This window comes from Eptatretus burgeri, chromosome 12 (assembly GCF_056783735.1).
Source record: "Eptatretus burgeri isolate ZD-2024b chromosome 12, Ebu_testis_v1, whole genome shotgun sequence".
Classification (NCBI taxonomy): Eukaryota; Metazoa; Chordata; class Myxini; order Myxiniformes; family Myxinidae; genus Eptatretus; species Eptatretus burgeri.
This window is the reverse complement of record NC_140972.1, coordinates 100582972-100604690: the sequence shown is the minus strand read 5'-3', so window position 1 is coordinate 100604690 and position 21719 is coordinate 100582972. Positions and strand designations below refer to the sequence as shown.

Below are 21719 nucleotides of genomic sequence, written 5' to 3'. Positions count from 1 at the left end.
ACCAAAGTGTTTCTGACTCAGAATGTCCCACTGAACAAGAAAATCTTTGGTGCCAATTTTTTAGAGATATTTGACTACGTTTTTTTCAGGTATTTACATCAGAACATATAATTGACCGATTCAGCAAAATTTTTGACATGATTTCTTTTATATCTTTGATGAACCAAGTCATGTAGCACCTCAAAATGATCGGTGTAGACCATGGTATACAATGAAAATGTCAGAATTTATACATACAATAGTTTAATCAAATGGTACCGTAAAATCCAAGATGGCCACCTCCATATCATGAAATTCAACTAATTGGCATATATGTATATATATATATATATATATATATATATATATATATATATATATATATATATATATATATATATATATATATATATATATATATATATATATATATATATATATATATATATATATATATATATATATATATGCAAAATTAGTTAAGATAACAACACAGTCTAGTTGTTGTCATAAATTACAGTTGTTGATCATGAGGAATCCCATTTTAGAAGAGTTATTTGATTGGATATCTTTAAATACAACTTAGCAGATAATTAATAAATTATTATCTTACTATTTGCTGATTATACATTTTTTAGAAAATAGACAACATCGCAGCTAGATAAACTATTGTCGCGAATTCGTGCCCGCCGGCGTGCGAGCGGCCACGTAACTCGAATCGCGGCACGTCGCCCACCGGACGGACAATTCCGTCGTGACCCTCTCGGACTAACGCCGGGAACTAGTCACGGGTGGGCCTTTCGGCCTCACCACGATCGTGCCAACCGGCCCCCCGCATGGGATATGGTTGTTCGCCAAATTAGACCAACCTAAGTACCCACACGGAGGGTAGACCGGGCGATCGCACCACGCCGCAGGTCGACTTCGGACACGGGCCACTTTAAGCGACCCGTTCTGTACTATCGGGATAACCGAGCGGTGTAAAATCGTCGACCTCGACGGTTCCGATTAATTATCGGGCGTATGTAGCCCACTACCAACCCTTTACGTGAAGTAAGATGGAGATTCAATTAAAGAAAAGACAAAGCGAAACGGGAAAAACAGTTCAACATAAGGCACATTTATTGCACGGCAAACGGAAAGCACACATATACAATTACAACAATTATGCACCAAAAGCAAATGTAACAAAAGGAACACAATGCAGATCTACTACCGACTACGCGAGCACACGGCAACACTTACACAGTTTTACTTTACAGACGACGCCGACAACACATATACTCAAACGCAAAAGAAAAAGGGCCACCCTCAAATACAAAGGGGCAGACCTGTGGCGCGAGACGGCGTGGAGCCTACCCGTCTTGTGATGAGCCGCAAATGCCGCGGCGGTGCCCCGACTCCGCGCTCCTCCGCGGGTTTCGTTGGCACTGCTTGGAATGGGGTGGGAACGGGGCCCCCTTTTCGCACTATCTCAGCGCGGGGGGAAACAGGTGGGGTTGTTGATGCTCTGGGGAAAGAGGATAGCTGGCTTGCTTGGGTCCCGTGACGAGCGACTCCACTGCGACCTCGACCACGTTCCCGGCTTCCCCTCTCTGCAGCTCCCCGACAGACTCCGAACCCCGACAGACCGACTCTCCTCCAGACCCGTCTTGACTGCTGCTGCCACACTCCGCCACCGCCACACCTCTCCAACTCGCCCGAGCCCGAAACAGAAACTGACTGAATTCGCCCCGCGCTCGGCGCTTTATAGTACGGCAGGAGAATCCATATGCAAATTTCCGGATCAGGATGGGCTCGGGGGCGGAGCCGCGCTCGCCCATTGGACGGAGGAAAAGTGGGCGTGAACCTCCCCTGATCCTCGAATTTGCATATATCGATTCTACTCCGACGCGCCTGGAGGCGGGGCCAAATCGCCCCGCGCTTAATGATTGGAGGGATCGGAAGTGGGCGTGTATCATTCCTGATCCGACTTTTCCTCGGAAAGGCCGCTTTTTGCACCCGCGGCTCAGCGCGCGTCCCGCACGAGGCCAGGACAGCCTGACGCTCGGTGCCCACAAGCAGTGCGGGAATGGCGGTAGAAGGAGGAGAGGTGAAGGTGGTGGAGGGTCTAAAGTGGCGGTCCCTGGCCACGGTGACGCTTGGAATGGCGTTGATGCGATGGTTGCGAGAGCGAGTTGCGAAGGTAAAGGTCGTGGCTGTTGGCGTTGTTGTTGTTGTGAAGCGGCGTTGTGGTTGGTGGTTGTTGTGTGATGGCGGTTGAGACGTGGTTGGTTCAAAAATAAAGATAGAACAGAAAAACAGCTATCTTAAAGGGTCGCAGCCCGAATGAATCACATTTATTCCCTCTAAACAACGGGTTTGGGGCTAACTACACATGTACTTACAGAGATATCTCACCTACGGGACCTGAATGGTGGCTTGCGACTTTCCTCAACCACAACACTATATATTAATTCCCTTACAATAATTTTGTGCATAAGATTCACAATTTTCTTTATCTTTCAGAGAGTGGATGACATCGCAGTTATATTAATCATAATACTCGTGCATAAATCACACAGTCATGCCAATACAATCATTATGTGCATTTGGTTAACAAGTTTGCTTTGCCTTTCTTGCTTCTGTTTATTTCAGATGTACTTACATATGCTGTACCAGACCACTAATCATAAAAATTGAGGTATCTCTGAAATCAAAATGGACAAACCTCATTCCAAGCATTCTCATGTAACTTCAGAGACAGGTCAGGTCAGGTATGGGAGCATGTGCCAGAACAGCACGTCGCTGCGTCCACTTTCCGCCGGTACTCCAGGGGCCTCCGTCTGGCCATCCCCCAGGCAGATGCGAGGCCCATCCCCATCTCCTTGAGATGATGATCAACCTGCTGCAACCATGAGGCACGTGGTCGACCCACTGGCCTCTTCCACTCATGAGACTCCCTCGCTGAGAGAATCTGGTGAGCAAGATCAGAGTCAGGAAAACGATCCACATGTCCATACAGCCGCAACTGACGCTCATGGACTATGCAGGTAACAAATCTCATCCGAGTCTCTCTCAGCAACCGCTCGTTGGACACAAAATCCGACCAGCGATAGCCAAGGATTCTCCGAAGAGACCTGGTACCAAAGGAATTAAGTCTCCGTCTCAGATCCTTGGTCAGAGTCCAAGTCTCGCACCCATAGAGCAAGACTGGAAGTACCAAGGACCTGAAGACTCGGACTTTCGTCCTCCCGCACAGGTACCGGCAGCGCCACACCCCATGATCCAGTGAATCCATGACTCCCCAGGCCCGACCCAGACGTCTATTGACCTCTGACTCGCAGCCAGCAGAGACATGAATATCACTGCCAAGGTAAGTGAATCTCTCCACGACCTCAACATCCTCACCACAAACAGACACAGACAGGACAGCAGCATCCAAGATGTCACCGAAAGCCTGGATCTTAGTTTTGACCCAAGAAACCCGTAATCCCAACGGCTCCGACTCCTCATTCAGCACCTCGAGGGCCCCCAAGAGGATGTCTAAAGTCTCCGCAAAGATGACTGCATCATCTGCAAAGTCAAGGTCCGAGATCTTGACATTCCCAAATGACGCACCGCAACTTGATCTCTCCGACATCCTCCCTAGAATCCAGTCCATACAAGTGCTGAAAAGTGTGGGGGCAAGTACACATCCCTGACGAACTCCAGTAACAACTGGAAATAAGTCAGAGATGGTACCACCACACTTCACAGCACTCTCAGTACCAGAGTAGAGTTCAGACATCAGATCGATCAGTTTTGGTGGCACCCCACGAAGACCAAGAATCCTCCAGAGGACATCCCGATTCACTGAATCGAACGCTTTACAGAGATCAACATAGGCTGCAAGCAGCCCCTGCTGAAACTCTCGTCTGCGTTCGGTGAGGACACGAAGTGCAAGGATACGGTCAATCGTTGACCTCTTTGGTGTAAAGCCTGACTGCTCTGGACGCTGGTGCTCAAGCAGATGGTGGCGAACCCTATCGAGAATTATCCGAGCAAAGACCTTGCCCGGCACTGAGAGCAGCGTCACCCCTCGGTAGTTGTTGCAGTCTTGGCGATCACCCTTCCCTTTCCAGAGAGGGACAACAAGGCCCCTCTTCCAGTCAGTTGGGATGATGCCTGTGTTCCAGGCAGAGCACAAAACTGCATGCAACGACACGAGTGCAGCATTTCCACCAGCCTTGAGAAGTTCGGCATGGATGCCACAGATCCCTGGAGCTTTGCCCCGTTTCAACTGGTTCACCGCAGCCCGTGTTTCCACAAGCGTAGGTGGACCACAGTTGATTCGAGGGTCAGCAACAGGGATTGTAACACCCTTGACGTCCAACTCGACAGTTGGGGGATCAGCCTGGTACAACCGCTCAAAGTAACCGGCCCAGCGGGCCTTCACTTCAGACTCCTCTGTCAAGAGCCTACCACTCTCTGCTCGAACTGTAGTGCTCCGAGGGATGGGCTTGGATGAACGTAATGCGCGAATTCCCCTGTAAGCGGGACGAGAATCACCTGTCCACAGGTGATGCTCTACCCCCTCACAGATTCCTCCCACATAGGCCTCCTTGTCCACCCTCAGTGCACGTACAGTTTTACGCCTCAGCTCCCTGAACAGCTCAGCTCTGCCATTCAGCCTGGCCCTGCGACTCTGGTCAATGGTATCCAGTGTCCCTTGAGAGACAAAATTCTTCTTTGCCCTGCGGTGAGCTCCAAGGCATCCACCGGCAACATCAAGGACGGTGGTCTTGAAGGCGCTCCACAACTCTTCAGGACCCCCCAAAGCACCCAGACCCCCCAAGTGTCCACTCAGCCTGTTCGCAAACTCCTCAGCTACTCTCTCATCCCTGAGCTTGGCAACATCCAACCTTGGCTGGGATGGTACCATTCTCCAGGATTTAAGGTGCAGCTTTAGAGTTGCTACAACAAGCCTGTGGTCAGTATTGAGGAACTGAGCACTCCGGTAGACCCTGCAGTTCTGGATCATCCTCCAACGACCGTCAATGAGGACATGGTCAATCTCCTTTGCCACACCACCAGCGTTGGAATACCAAGTCCAGCGATGAGCTTGTGGGCGCTGAAACCATGAACCAGCCACCCTAAGTCCATGACTTCTTGCAAAGTCAAGGAACTAAGTGCCATTCTGGTTCATAGTTCCTGACCCATGGGGACCAACACACACCTCATAACCGTCCCTATCAGTTCCAGTCGATGCATTGAAATCCCCCAAGACTAGAAGTGTATCTCGTCTGGGGCACTGATCAACCACAGACTCGAGTGTGGCGTAGAATGCATCCTTCACGGTGAGATCACTCGCCTCAGTCGGAGCATAAACAGAGACCAGGGAAATGACACCTAAGGAGTGACGAATCCTTAATCTCATAATACGCTCGTTGACCGGTGTTACCTCAATTATCATTGGGGTCAGCTTATTGGACACAGCTACAGCAACTCCTTGGGTATGGTAACCATCAGAGCGACCAGACCAATAGTAGGTGTAACCACCCACCATTATCTCGCCACAATCCGGTCTCCGAACCTCAGAGAGAGCTGCAATCCCGATGTCCAAACGCTTGAGCTCAGATGATAACAGAGACAGGTGATCATCCTCTCTTAGGGATAGGACATTCCAGGCACCCACCCGAAGGGACCGCCACAGGTTAACCCAAGGAGACCGCCGTCTGGTGGATGACACCTCAGCACCACTCCGACACACTCTCCCGCAATATGACCCAGGGATGTTACCCCGTGGTTTCCCTCCTATCAAAGATTGGGGGTCCCGAAGGCTTTGCCCCAATCCCGTCATCCGGTGAGCTGCCCTGCGAAGCGAAGCTGCACAGGAGGTACTCCCACGGAGTGGGTTTTCAGATTTCTTTGCATTTTTGCGTTTTGCGGAATGAAGGGTTTTACGGTGGCCGGAGTGCAAATCCTGCCACCAACCTCCTAATAAGAAGTGACCCAACTGCAGGAGGACGTCCGCAGACACAGTTGGGCACTAGATATGGATGGCCGTTGGCTCACAAGGAGCTCCTCCGCCCTTTGACAGGTTTTGTTTTTAATCCTGCTGGGTGTCCATATCCAAACACCCTCCTCACCAGAAAACCTGGTGGGGGAGACGGTTTAGTCGCCGACAACCCGACCATGGAACAGGTTAGTACAGGTTTACATGGTACCTGTAGACAAACTATTGTGTACAGAGACAAACTATGCAATATGTCTGAAGTGTCAAGTTCCAGGTGGACAACTGGTTGCCAATCCCACCTCATATCACAAGTTCCTGGACAGTGTTCATGAGCGTGCAGGTTATGGTGATCCTGGTTATCTACCATTGAGCAGCAGACTCCGGGATGTTTATGCATCAGATCTTCAATCATATGGGGGGTCTTGGCACAGGGAGTGCTTTCAAGAGACTGTGCATAAACTCAAAATTGATCATGCGAAGATGCGATTTCAGAAAAGTACAGCCACCAAAAATTCTGCCATTCTGCTATCATCTCCAGTAGGCCGTCCTTCATCTTCCCAAGCATCAAAATGTGATGATAACTCACCGTGTTCAGATGCCACAACAGGGACGAAGCCATTCACCCGATCATCATCAGTCTCACATAACAAGATGCAATGTATATTCTGTAGTGGAGATGGAACAACAAAACAGTTGCATGAAGTGTGTTGATTTGACGCTGGAAAAAAAAATCTAAGATGTTGTCCAAATCAGTGATAATGATGAATGGAAGGTTCGATTACAAGCCATATCACCAAATGATGCTCGGGCCATAGATGTAAAATATCATCTCCCCTGCTACGTGAAACATGTACAGCGTCAACCACAGCAACAAACATTGAATCCTCACCAAGTGGATCAGAACCAAAGGACTATTCTTGCCGACATCGAGTTCTTCAATGTATTGAAAAAATGTACTTCACTCTGGCAACATTGTTTCAATGAATGATGTCACCAACACCTACATTGGCATCCACAGAATGCATGGAGTGGAAGGAGGAAAATTGATTCAGCATAAACATGTTAAAGATCTGATCAAGACACACCTTGAAAATGTTGAATTTTCACGTCCCAGTGCGAGACAATCTGAAATGTTATGCTCCAAGACTATGAAAGATTCTGCCATAAGAAAGGAAATTGACTCCCAAAGTATGGAACAGAACATGAAAAGCATTTTTGAATGTGCGAATACTCTTCGAAAGGACATTCTTCGTGGCAGAGAGACGCCATGGGTCTTTGACGGATCACTTAACAGTGGTAGTAGAGATGATAACGTCCCAGCATCCTTGACAGCACTGCTCCGATGCGTGTTAGAAGGGCCATCCATGTCCTTGGCTGATGAACGTGCAAACCACATTGATAGAGCAACCATCAACATTGCACAGAACATAATGTATGAAGAGAAAACCCAAAGGCAAGTGACACATATACCCAAGAATGTGAACTCATTTGCAGAATCCAAGAAATTGCCACCTCCAAAGGAGCACTGGAACAACACATCAAGTGAGCTCATTATCAGGCTATGGTGTGGTACCATGATGAAATAGCCAAACCCAAACTACCAGAACCATCAGAATATGGTTAGACATTAGAGAACAACCTATACAGGCCAGTGATAACCAATCTACCACCTGCACCAAAGGCTGTGCTGGAACTTGTGAGGTGCAAATACGTCAAACAAATGTGCAGAACGGCACGTTGTTCCTGCAAGCGAGCAAATGTTGTATGTCCAGAGATGTGCACTTGTGAGGCATCTGATGACATCTGTGAGAACACTCAACAATCAGCAGCCTCTGATTCAGATGACAGTGATGATGAACTATAATGAATTCTGAAATAATGTAAAATATAACACTTAAGTTGGCCAAGCAGCATGCACCAATTTTGTTCAATAAATTTGAAAATACACTATTTTCCATATTGTAAAATATATAACAATTTATACAAGATAAGTAGCATGATAATTTCCTGCCAAAATTACTCTGTACATCTCACCGTTCATTTTAAGGTGCTATATGACGTACTTATAATTAAGTTTTTAAAAAAATAAATTTTTGTTATAACACGATCACGGTCATCTCGTATTTTCTGGAAAAAAAAAATCACACTAAACATGCATAAAAAAAAAATTGGCAACAAGATTTTTCAATATCAATATACTCCTGTAGTCACAAAAAAACCCTTACAACATAAATTAACATAGTTTGCAAACATGACCATGTATCTCAACATATGCCCCTGCACTAAATTACAATTGACACAACATTTACAAATCACACAACAATTACAATTCACACAACATTTACAATTCACACAACATTTAAAAATCACACAACATTTACAATTCACACAACATTTACAATTCACACAACTACAAATCACACATTTACAAATCACACAACATTTACAATTCACACAACATTTACAAATCACACAACATTTACAAATCACACATTTACAATTCACACAACATTTACAAATCACACAACATTTACAATTCACACAACATTTACAAATCGCATGACATTTACAATTCACACGACATTTACAAATCGCACAACATTTACAATTCACACGACATTTACAAATCGCACAACATTTACAATTCACACAACATTTACAAATCACACAACATTTACAAATCGCACAACATTTACAATTCACACGACATTTACAATTCACACGACATTTACAATTCACACGACATTTACAAATCGCACAACATTTACAAATCACACGACATTTACAAATCGCACAACATTTACAATTCACACAACATTTACAATTCGCCTAACATTTACAAATCGCACAACATTTACAATTCACACGACATTTACAATTCACACGACATTTACAAATCACACAACATTTACAATTCACACGACATTTACAATTCACACAACATTTACAATTCACACAACATTTACAATTCGCACATTTACAAATCGCACATTTACAATTCACACAATATTTACAAATCACACAACATTTACAATTCACACATTTACAATTCACACAACATTTACAAATCACACAACATTTACAATTCACACAACATTTACAATTCGCACAACATTTACAAATCGCACAACATTTACAATTCACACGACATTTACAAATCACACAGCATTTACAATTCACACAACATTTACAATTCGCACATTTACAATTCGCACGACATTTACAAATCGCACAACATTTACAATTCACACGACATTTACAAATCACACAACATTTACAAATCGCACAACATTTACAATTCACACAATATTTACAATTCACACAACATTTACAAATCACACATTCACAAATCGCACAACATTTACAAATCACACAATATTTACAATTCACACAACATTTACAATTCGCACAACATTCACAAATCGCACAACATTTACAATTCACACGACATTTACAAATCACACAACATTTACAATTCACACGACATTTACAATTCACACGACATTTACAATTCACACAACATTTACAAATCGCACAACATTTACAATTCACACAATATTTACAATTCACACATCATTTACAAATCACACATTCACAAATCGCACAACATTTACAAATCACACAATATTTACAATTCGCACAACATTTACAATTCGCACAACATTTACAAACCGCACAACATTTACAAATAGCACAACATTTACAAATCGCACAACATTTACAATTCGCACAACATTAACAAATCGCACAACATTTACAATTCGCACAACATTTAGAAATCACACAATTACAATTCACACAACATTTACAAATCACACAACATTTACAATTCACACAACATTTACAAATCGCACAACATTTACAAATCACACAACATTTACAATTCGCACAACATTTACAAATCGCACAACATTTACAATTCACACAATATTTACAATTCACACAACATTTAGAAATCACACAATTACAATTCACACATTTACAAATCACACATTTACAAATCGCACATTTACAAATCACTTCAAAAACAAATTAAAACTACAACGTGACCGGTCATCGAGAAAATACACGCGGGGATCCCGTACGTTAATCTCGTAACAGGGGATCCCGTACGTTAATCTCGTAACAGGGGATCCCGTACGTTACTCTCGTAACAGGGGACCCCGTACGTTAATCTCGTGCTCGGGAACCCCGTACGTTTATTTATCGCCTTGAGAGCACGACTGTAGTCCCCAGTCTGGCCACAACGGTTCACATCGGCCCAGAGCTGCGACAGCAAGACGACGCCTGACGCCATGTTGACTCTCCTGGGACGTGTACGCAAACACGTCACTTCCGGTAATTCATTATTCAGGGTGACGTGATTTCCGCTAATTATGGTTTTAGTGACGAAAAGGTTTCGCACGACTTCCGTTCATGTTTTTCCGGATTATTTTAAAACAATAACATCATTTACTTCCGATAATTGTTATTGTTTTGTCCCCTTGGTAGGAAACGTAATTCTCGTAGTTTATTGTCCCGATAACCTCCAAAACGATTTCCTTTGGGTTCGCGTTGTTTTCTTGTTCTTGGTTTTATAACAAGTTATCACGAGTTTCGGCATGGCACGTCATTTGGCTCATTACGCACGCGCTGAGGCCGGTTACATTTGCCACGGCGGCCGTGGGGTCTCCAAAATCTACGGCCACTAGCAATTATACGGCGGCCGCAGTATTTCCACGGTCACACAATGTATCAGTCACATCTGTTTTTATTTTTCGGGTATCCGCACGGCGTATTTATAAATTGTGGAGACCGAAAACGTGGGGGTGCCGTACGGTCTTTGATTTGATGTCGCACGGTGACCTTTGGGCGTTCCTGCTGCGGCTATAGAATTTTCAAGGTGCCCGCAGGGGGACCGCAGGGGGGCCCTAAGGCGAACGTGCGGCCAGACGGACGGTAACGAGTGGGTTCATTTTTTTTTTTTCACCAGTTTTTTTTTTTCGGCTTGTTGAATTGCTCCGGCGAACGTAGAAATGAAAAAAGTTATAACTCCGCTTTATAATTCCACGGCGACCTTACGGCCTGTAAAATATCGCCATACGGCGTAGGACCACCCTGAGGCCACCTCAGAAACTGTGGCCGCCGCACATTTCTGCCAATTTAGAGGGCTTACGGCCGCCGTATCCTCGCTGGAGAGCAAATGTGACTTGGGCCTAAACCCGCACGAGGATGTCGTGACCTTGAACGAGAAATACAGAGAATGATCATTGTCATGGGGAGGGGAATGTGGAGGGTAATGGGGAAGGGAATGGGGAGGGCCGAGGGCGGATGGGGAGGGGGAATGGGGAGGGCCGAGGGTGGATGTGGAGGGTAATGGGGAGGGCCGAGGGCGGATGTGGAGGGGAATGGGGAGGGTCGAGGGGGAGGAGAAATGAGGAGAGGGAATGGGGAGGGCTGAGGGGGAGGGGGAGGGCCGGGGGAGGGGGCTGAGGGGGAGGGGGAGGGCCGGGGGAGGGGGCCGAGGGGAGGGGAGGGACCGAGGGGGAGAGGAATGGGAAGGCCATGGGGAGGAAGACAGGCGAGTGGAGAGATACGGGGGAATGGGGGGAGGAGGAATCGGGAGGAGGGAATGGGGGAGGGGGAATTGGGAGAGGGGTACGGGGGAATGGAGGGGTGGGGGAGGGGGATGTAGGGGAGGGGGTAAATGGAGGGGAGGGGAGGGAGAATGGAGGGGAGGGGGAGGGAGAATGGAGGGGAGGGGAGGGAGAATGGAGGGAGGGGGAATCGAGGGGAGGGGAATGGAGAGGGGAGAGGGGGAGGATGGGGAGGAAGAGAGGGGTGGATGGGGAGAGAGGGAGGGAGAGGGATTGGTGGAAGTGAAAGAGGGGGTAGGAGGAGGGGACGTGGAGGAGGGGGTAGGGGAAGAGGAGGGAGGGGAAGAGGAGGGAGGGGAAGTAAAAGAGTTTCATATGTGGTGTGTCGCTGGCTCCAGTGGTTTGGCGAGAGGAGCCATGTCAAGCTCACTTCATATGCGACAATCCGAGCAAAGCTTCCACCTGACCTCATGGATCGTTTAAGGATGGAGGCCTACGATGTCACCTTCCCGCCATTTTTGATGCATCCTTCATTCAGCGCAATGCAAAGATTCAAATTGACCTCAGTCTGATAGTTTCCTCGGGATCTGATAACGGATCACGTTCCTCGGCTACGAAGGTGAAAACTCCACCCACTACGAAGATCAGAATGTCTGTCTTCACGAGTGACTCGTCCAAGGGTCAGAGTAAGCAAGACCGAGGTCACTTGTGAATTGCTGCCACAGATTGTCAAACAACCGGCTGCAGCAGTCACACCACCTTCTGAAAATCAGCACACTCGTCGAATGGAAGATCCACAACAATTCAGCATTGCGGCTGGCAAAATCAGATGGGTTGACAATAATGTGGATATACGAGGGCTTGCTGAAAACCATGACAGAGCTTCTCATAAGCTTGTACGCATGGCTTGCTCTCGGTGAGGATGGATGCATGATGTCTCAACTGGATAATGAAAGGACTGAAGTGTTTTACCGATGCAGTGATGGAAAGGGCCTCCACCTCGCATGGCAACCAGGTAGGTTGGCGTCCGCGTAACTTCGCGCTAAGGAAACCTGCAAGGTGAGGTCTACCATTGCGCGTGATGTACAGAGTCGATCCGATACTGTGTTTTTTTTACGGAACCATCTGTCACAATCCATAGCTGATCACTAGGACGAGTAAGAGTCACTGTATGGGTCGAAGTAAGAGCGCCTTGGGCTCTCTGGAAGGCTGCATGTAACTCATCAGTCCACACAACTCTGTCCAGGGATTTGCATCCGGCCACAGCATCATCCAATCGGGATAAGAGAGTGGAGCAGTTGGGGATAACACGAGCGAGAACCTTATATGCCCCGATAAAGGATCTCATGCCCCTGACCGTCTCAGGAGCTGAACAAGTGGAGAGCGTAGCCACACGATGTGGGCTGGCCTGGACAGTACCATGAGACCAGATCCATCCTAAGATGGTGGTGCTCTTCGGACATATAACTGTTTTCGTAGCAGAGAGGCAGAGTCGGCATTTATACAGAGCATGTAAAACCATTCTCCAGTTTTGGAGGAGCTCGTCCACTGTATCCCCGCCGCAATAGAGGTCGTCAGTGAGATTAGTGATGGTCCCCTTCTCTAAGAGATCACCAATGACGCGGCACATGAGTTCTTCGAGTGCCGTCTCTGATCCAGGCATTCCCATAGCAGATGTGGTATACACACCTATTCCACGGAAGGGTGTGGATACACCGCAGTCCTTCATGACTGACGGGATAATGGAATTTGGTAAAAGGTACTCATAAGGTCGGTACAAATTAGATACGTCCACTGAGAAATTTTGCGCAGGATGGAATCTACGTTTGGCATAAGAGAGGGGTGGGGCTTACTGTACCGGCCCACATCAGCAAAGGCCGTGACTAAGCGAAAACCGCCACTGGGCTTCTTGATCAAGAATGAGGGATTCAGATATTCCACAGCAAATCCCCACGTCCTCAGGGCGAGCAAAGACTCCAAGTTTTTCCAGATCATCAAATTTGTGTTGTTATTCACACAACTTGCCACGCGTATATTGTGGTAGACGGCCTTTGCGTTGTGGAGGCTGAACAGGGCCCATGTTAACAACAGCCTCAAAGGGGCCTGCAGCACCATTGTAGCCTTGGAACACTGGGTCAAACACTTCATCATACTCTTCCAGCAGGGCACAAAACTTTGATCGTTCGGCGGGAGCGAACATGTTGTCAGGGTCGAGGGTCACAGTCGTAGCGTGTCCTGAGGGTGATTTGAGTGTGCATTTAACATTGGGGGAGCTGGTCTCGGTATCACCACCTGGGTGTTCCTTGGTGTACTCGGGTATGTACACAGGGCGGATTTGGAAAAACTGCTCCTGATGTTTGAGAACTTGTGGTTCGTTGGTTAAATTGGGGATCCGAACCCTCTAGTACAGCTGATTATAATCTCTCGTATCATAAGAATTGTGCAAATTATGACTAAAGCATGAAATTTCTACCAGTGTTAGTACATGCCATAAGCTTCATTTTCAGATTGCGAGGTAAGGCAGATTTGACCTCTGAGGACCATGAGAGGTCAATGACCTAAAATATCGAAATATTGATGTTTGGCTTCATTCGTTAATGGTAACCATGTTTATGATGTACAAACCATGCATTTGTGTTCCAATGGAAGTGTCTACATATTCCACACAGTGTTGGTAGTTATTTGCAGAGGTCCAGCTTTGACCTTCTGGTCCTTGACACGAGAGACATCATGGACACCCCAGTGGCAGAAACTGAGGAAGATCGAGTCCCTTGGTGAGGAGCAGTACACAAAGTTTGTTGAGGAAAGACTGGAACGATGCACGAAGCCAGTTACAGAAACACGGCCCAAGAACAAGTTGCCACTCTTCAGTCGGCCACAGACCAAGACGCAGTCAAAGCAGCAGATCCAACTCGCCGCAGTGAAGAGTGACTGTGGTCTCTTCTCGAGGCTGTATATTGCCTGCCAATCACGTGATGGGGATCTGGACCAGTTCTTCTGTTACGAGAACCAGGCAGCCCCACGAGCATTATCAACAGGAGGAAAACTGCGCTTTGGAGTCAAAGCAGATCTACTACACTGCCTGAAATCAGACCAACCCGAAACCACAAGCGCACCTGGGGTTGATGCCACAATCCTTGACGGAGCAGCTATTGTTCAAATGCTCAATCCTGTTCTTGTTGTTCCATCATGGTTGCATCCTGTGATTATGTATAAAGGCTCTCCAGAAGATGAATGGACCTACACATGGCAACATACCTTTTTAGTGATTCCCAAAACAGACAAACTGCACCAGAATCGTGGAAAAATGACAATTTCAATGTAATTGAGGTCAATGACCTCTCACTATCCTCAGAGGTCAAATCTGACTTAACTCCCGATCTGAAAATGAAGCTTATGGTATGTACTAACACTTGTAAAAATTTCATGCTTTAGTCATAATTTGCACAATTGTTATGATTATCTGCTGCACTACTCCTGCTGATGCTACGGATGATACTGACCTTGCACTTGGGGCATCCGTGCGAGGTTCGAGTGCGAACACTGAGTCACTACTCGACATGTCATTTGGGAGGACCATTTCGATAAACTCTCTGGGCCACAGAGTAGTTGTGTGGGGTGGGACACATATGAGCTCGGTGTACTGCATGGCGATCAAGGCTCCTCCCTGAGACCCGTACACGTACGTGGTGCCATCACCCAGGATAACTTGGTGCTTCGCAGGGCGGATTGAGATGTCATTAGACTCCATGAAAGGTGTTCCCGCCAGTACCTCCACGTCAAGATTTTTGACGCCCAGGCCCTCAAACTGAAATTCTCTTCCGTCACGTGTCAGTGTCAGTCTGGTCTCACCAACAATTTGAAGAGCGGACGATCCATCAGCCTGACGAGCGGACTGCGCACTCTTCTGAATCTTGGCTCCTAAATTTCTTACAGTTGTCTCATGAATCAGGTTTCCCGTGGCACCGCTGTCAATGGTGACTCGGGTTGTGTGGTGACCGTGGAAGGTGTCGAGATATGGAGACTGGCGAATCTGGACACGTCGGGTAGTGGCCGGTTCTGTAAAATCTGTGTTACTAACTACCTTGTCCCCATGGGCACATGTTATGCCTCCAGGCTCGTCGTCTGACTCTTCAGTTATGTCAGCCACTTGGCGTGCTCTTGCAATGTAGCGACGATCTCGTTCAGGGAGGAAAGGACACTCACTGAGGAAATGACTGTAATCAGTACGACGTACTTGTTGCAGAGGGGACAGGTCTTCGTAAGGTTGTTGGAACGAGTCCCCGAAAGGACTTGACGGGGTTTTGACGATGGGAATGATGCCAGGCGGGAGGCTTGTAATCGAGACGTTACAGCACGCAATGACTTTGCATCTTCAGCAGTGTGGAGCTCATCTAATAGTGAATCAGGCGCCTGGGATATCTGAGCTTCATGGAGACTAAGGTGCGGGACCTGAGCTCGGTTCCATAGCGTTGTTTGACGAGTCTGGGGAGTCCACCGTGAACAAGCCGAAGCTATGTGAGCACAACAAAGTTCTCCAACGAGGGGGACAACTCATCTTCAGTGATCACCTGCTTGTGGTGGGAGATTCTGCCGTCTTGTCGAAGCAAGGTATCTCCCACAAACGCCATCAGGTGTTCGTACAAGTTATGGCGTTTCGGGGTTATGGCGTTTCGGGGTTATGGCGTTTCGCTGCAAAGTCAATGAAGTGTGGACCCATCGACTGGAATCCAAAATGTTGTCGAATCGACTGCCATATGTTGGCTACGGAAGTGGAGTTTCGGACTATGGTGTTACAGGATATCACAGGGCAGTAGTTTGTAATCTGACCCAGCATAAGTTCCAGTACGGTGACTTTCTGTTGGACAGTGTGCCGCCGCTCAACGGGGATGCTCTCACCATCATCCAAAAGTCCACGGAGAGGGAACGCTCTGCTCTTCTTCTCCCAGGTGACGCCCTCGGTGAGGAAGGGAGCAAAGTTGGGATCGAGTGATAAAATATAAAGGAAATTGTGTCTCCAACACTCAAATGAGTTTACTGTTTCACTCTTGCTGAGAGACCACTGCTTTGGTGCAGGGTGTGTGGGAGCCATTTCGGTGATGGGAACGTTGCACAGACGATGTTTATGACACAGCTACAGAACGAGCTGGTTGGCCGCTCCCCTTCTTGTGAGGTGCGATTGGGGATCAAAGATGGCTCTCGTAACAGTGACGTTCTGCCGATCGCCATCTTCAGGATGAAGAGTGCGTGGAATCGTATCCCGACGCTGCCACCACGCCAGAAAGGTTAACGGGATTCCCCAGCGGAGCACCACGACCAAAACTTTCCTCATCTTGTCTGTTAATTTTAATGTGAAACTTCTACAAAGTGCACATTTTATAGAAGCTTTAAAAATGGTTTGGGAAAAAAGTGAGTCACAAAAGTGTTCATAATTGAACTTAAGACAATGGTGGGACTGGACAAAGTCCCAAATCAAATGGTTTTGCCAACAATACTGCTCTGACAGCACATACAACGCTTTTGGTGTGATATCTGCTTTAAAAAACGATATACTTATCTGTGAGCAGGAAGCTGGATTGTCTGGCATGAATGTCCAGCAGTTGTTGGAGAAAAGGACCCTTCTGGCTGAAATGGTGAAAGAGCGGGCGGCCGGTGCATTCGTCCAACTGCGGAACGAAAAAAATCCAACTTGACACACCAAACAAAGGGTTCTTCAATTTGGAAAAAACGGTCAAGACCTCTCAACAAATCCATGCTTTGTGCTCTTCTGGTGGTGATTTGTTGACCTTCCAGAGTGATATTAAGCATCAACTACAGGACTATTTTTCTAAACTCTTCGCAAAAAGAACTGTGAATGAGAACAGGAATTCGATGCTTGAACTGCTCCCTTCTCTGTGTGAAGACCAACAACAATTGCTTGAGCCTGGCATTTCTCTTGGAGAACTTACTGCTGCGCTCAAGGATAGCAAGGATAGGAAAGCCCCTGGACTAGACGGCCTTCCGGCTGAATTTTACAAGGCTTTCTGGGACATTCTCGGCCCTACTCTTCTTGAGGTCTTTCAGGAGAGTGTTGAACAAGGTGAATTGCCACTGAGCTGCTGGAGGGCAGTTTTGTGTCTCCTTCCTAAGAAAAGAAACCTCCATGAGACCGCAAGTTGGCGGCCCGTGTCACTCAACATGGATTACAAAATTTTGTCAAAAGCACTTGCAACCCGTCTAAAGGAAGTCATCTCTTTCTTGATTGGCACTGATCAGTCATACTGTGTTCCAGAACGTTCCATATATGATAATATTTTTTGGTGAGAGACTTGATCAGTCTCGGTCGAACTACATCTCCCGGTTTTGGGTTGTTACTTTTAGATCAAGAAAAAGCTTTTGATGGTGTTAACCATTCTTTTTTGTTTGATGTATGAAGGAGAACAGGGTTTGGGGAAAAATGTATTTGTAATGTTAAGTTATTATACAAAAATGCATCTTGTCTGCTGAAGGTTAATAATCGTCTTTGTCACCCTTTCCCCTTTCAGCGAGGCATCCGTCAGGGCTGTGCCCTATCAGGCATGCTCTACAATCTCTCCGTTGAACCTTTATTAGCTTTATTCCAGAACTCAGTGTTAGGAGTCTCTCTTTCAAAAAACTCCAAAGTAGTTGTTTCAGCTTATGCTGATGGTATTTGTGTTGCTATTTCAAATCATAAAGATGTTTCTGAGGTCTCTCGTTGCCTTACCCAGTTTGAGCTCGCTTCTACTGCAAGGGTAAATTGGAAAAAAGTGTGGCTTTCTGGGTGGGCCCCAGATCGCCTTCCCCCGTCCCTGCCTGTTTTACTAGGAGGAATACAGTGGAGTAGTGAGGGGTTTAAATATTTAGACCTATTTCTAGGAATTGAAGCGTACGAACAAAAAAATTGGGAGAACTTCCTAGAAAAAATTAAATTGAAACTGGCAAGGTGGAAAAGATTGTACCAACTTCTCTCGCTTAAAGGCCCTGTCACACCTTGACGATTTAGTCAGCGTATGCCGACGCATGAAAATTTTTGGTTAAAACGCTGGAACACGTCGAATACGTTATGGGTAAGTTTGTATACGTTAAGAGCACGCTGGCATACGTCGTAGTACGCTGGCAAACGTCGTAGTACGCTGGCATACGTCGTAGTACACCGAGCTGTTAGACAAATTTTCCATGCTTGAAATTTTTCGACGTATGCCAGCGTATGACTCACACGTTCCACATAACGCTGGCCATAAGTTGTAGGCACGTTACGCGATCGTTGACACACGTCGACACACGTTACTTGTAAGGTACTCATAAGTCGAAACACGTCGAGGTAATGGTTAGCGTCAGTGTTCCAGACTCCGTTTTTTTTTTTGTTTTTTTTTTTTCTTCGGTATGACGGTGATGTTGACACTTCGATTTCTAGTGCAGTTATATAATATAATTTCCACCTTGCCGCTCAACGATTTAAATCATAAATTTTGTCTAACAAAATGTCTAACATACGTCGAAATCGTGCTCAACATGCTGAAAATTTCTCGACGTACTCGGCGTATGACGACGTATGCCAGAAAACTATGACGTATTCCAGCATGCTCTTAACGTATACAAAACTTACCCATAACGTATTCGACGTGTGCCAGCTTGGTTCGGCAACTTTTTCATACGTCGGCATACGCTGGCTAAAACATCAAGGTGTGACAGTGGCTTCACACTTCGATGTGTAGTGCGGTTATGATTTAAATCGTCGAGCCGCAGTCTATGAATAGTCTATGCCACGTGATCGTCGGCGATACGCTGCCGCGCTATGCATAAGTTAGACTATCGTTGGGCATAGGTTGTGAACGCCGACAACACGCTCAGCATTCGTTGGTATAAGTTATCTATATGTGATTAAAACGTTCTGTGTACGTTACTAATACGTTATGCATACGTCCAACACGTTATTATACGCCCAAAACTTAAAAAAAACATCAATAGTTCAGCGTACACCAGCGTTTTACATACATTTTGAGACCTTGCCATACGCTGGCTAAAACGTCAAGGTGTGACAGCCCCTTAAGACACGGGTATCAATCATAAACAACCTGGTGGTTTCATTTATTTGGCATAAAGTTATCCCACTCGAACCTCCTAGATACTTGGTCACGGGCATTCAGAGGGTTCTGACTGATTTTTTTTTTCTGGGGTGGCCACCATTGGCTGGACCCAGACGTGGTCTGCAGACCCCGAAATGCGCTTACTGTACAGTGAGTGTGTTCCTTGGTGACCTCTCACAAACGCCTGTTTGCAGAAAGTGGAAGGTCTGAAATATGACCGTGAACTTTTCCTCATCGACCTGCAACACGTTGACATGTCTCAGCTCCCAAGTTTTCATCAGAGCCTTTTGAATGCCTGGCAAGTCCTCGGAGTGCAACGTTTAGAGGTATCATACGATGCCCAAAAGTTTGTCCATGAACCATTAGTTCGGAATCCTTTATTCTCTGGAATTTCAACCTCCAGGTCGTTTATGCATTGTTTCACCAGTGTTGGAATAAACAGAGTGTGAGACCTGTTGGAGCCATCCATGAATGCTTGGCTACCTGCTCGCTCACTTTCCTCATAAACTGGCGTTCGTTCTGCTCGAATTGTGGAAAATGTCTTGAAAGCAGTAAATCAAACCTTTCATCGACTAAACATCGGGTGGACTGGGGTGGATGAAGTGGTAGACTCACGTCTATTTCCCTGAACTTCAAATTGCCTCAGAAAAACAAGAGGGTGTGTTCTCCTCAGACTTAGAGGAATTGGTGTGTTTCACGTCATGGGGAAAACGGCTATCTACAACATATGTCTGGAAGCGTGTATACCTGGTTTTACAAAACTGTTAAAAAAATCGGTGGAGTGAAACCTTACCTGCTGGAACTTTCTAAACTCCAGTTTGGAACAAAATGTATAGTTCTCCAACTCTTGGGCGAACTGGAGACCTCAATTGGAGACTAGCACATCAAGCCCAAACACATTACTCCATAAGTTTTACTCTTCTGTTCTGATTTTTGTCCTTTTTGTGATTTAATTGAAAATGTGACCCATGCTTTTATTGAGTGTAACAGATTGGTATCCCTCTTTCTCTTCCTTCAACAAGTATTCTATAAATTTAATTTGGTTTTTTCCTTTCCAGTCTTTATTTATGGAATTGAGGGGAATTGTAAGAGTAAACCAGTACTCCAGTTTTTGTCTTTTCTGTTGGGCATTGCTAAACTGGCAATTTATAAAACCAGGAAAGCAAAACTGAAGGGGAAAAATGTAAATGTGCTTTTGTGCTTTAAAGGAATGGTTTCAGCACGAGTAAAAATGGAGCAGGCTTATCTTTTGAGCTTGGATATTGTGGGTGATCAGTGGTACACCGATGAGGGTTTGAGCTTATTTTTGTGATGTAATCCGTTTTTGTAAAAGTGTAAAATACTTACACATACTTTTTGCATATACGTATCATTCTGTGATGTGGTCGACATGAACACACATCCTCGTTTGTATTGCTTTTGTTTAATTTATTTTTGCTGTAAAAAAAAATTTTGGATTTGTTTTTATGGAGTGTGCTTTTCTGGTGTGTTTTCATACTTTTATAATAAAAGTATACAAAAGTCAAGTCTCTCTCTCTCGCCCCCTGGTGGTAGTTCATTTTTCGGGCATGGTGTCATGGTGGCTGTGTGCAGCTGCTTTGTGCTGTGGTGAGTTGTCAGTGTGTTTTTGTCCCCTCCTGCCACCCTCCTCCCTCGTCCTTTTCTATCCCTGTGTGTTTTTGATGGTTTTCCTTTCACTTCTCTACACCTTTGTCTTTGAGAGAGAAAGATTAAGAGCGGGCATACTCTGGGTGGGGCCAACCCGCTTTGACAACGCTTTCTAAGCCTGTTTTCTTACAATGCTTTTTTGTTATTTATTTTAGTTTTTGACTTATTTCAGTTTGATACCTTCGTGTCCGGTTCAGACAAGAAAGGGGTGATAATATCACCGTCATGGTGAATGCACCCTCTCGTAGTGAGGAGTGCGAGGGATTAACCAGAATGAATGCGTTTGTTTGTGTGTGTTCCTCCTGAAGGAGTTCCCATCAAGGATATTATCCTCGTGGTTGGGAATATAATTGGTGATGAAAATATTTGTGCTGCAACACGTATGAATCAGAAAGTGGTTGTTTTTGTTTCGGACATTTCACTCGTCCACAA

At 46.0% G+C, this 21719-nt stretch overlaps 1 protein-coding gene across 2 annotated transcripts in view; it reads right to left on the bottom strand.

Annotated features, from left to right (window-relative positions):
* The window catches only part of SRP72 (signal recognition particle 72), a 146918-nt gene extending 136607 nt beyond the window's left edge, over nt 1-10311 (bottom strand). For both annotated transcript variants that reach the window (XM_085849092.1, XM_085849093.1), the window contains exon 1: nt 10154-10311. In XM_085849092.1, the coding sequence (XP_085705218.1) occupies nt 10154-10253 (100 nt within the window). In that variant the 5' untranslated portion in view covers nt 10254-10311. The remainder of the gene's footprint in view (nt 1-10153) is intronic.
* Between the last annotated feature and the right edge of the window lie 11408 nt (nt 10312-21719).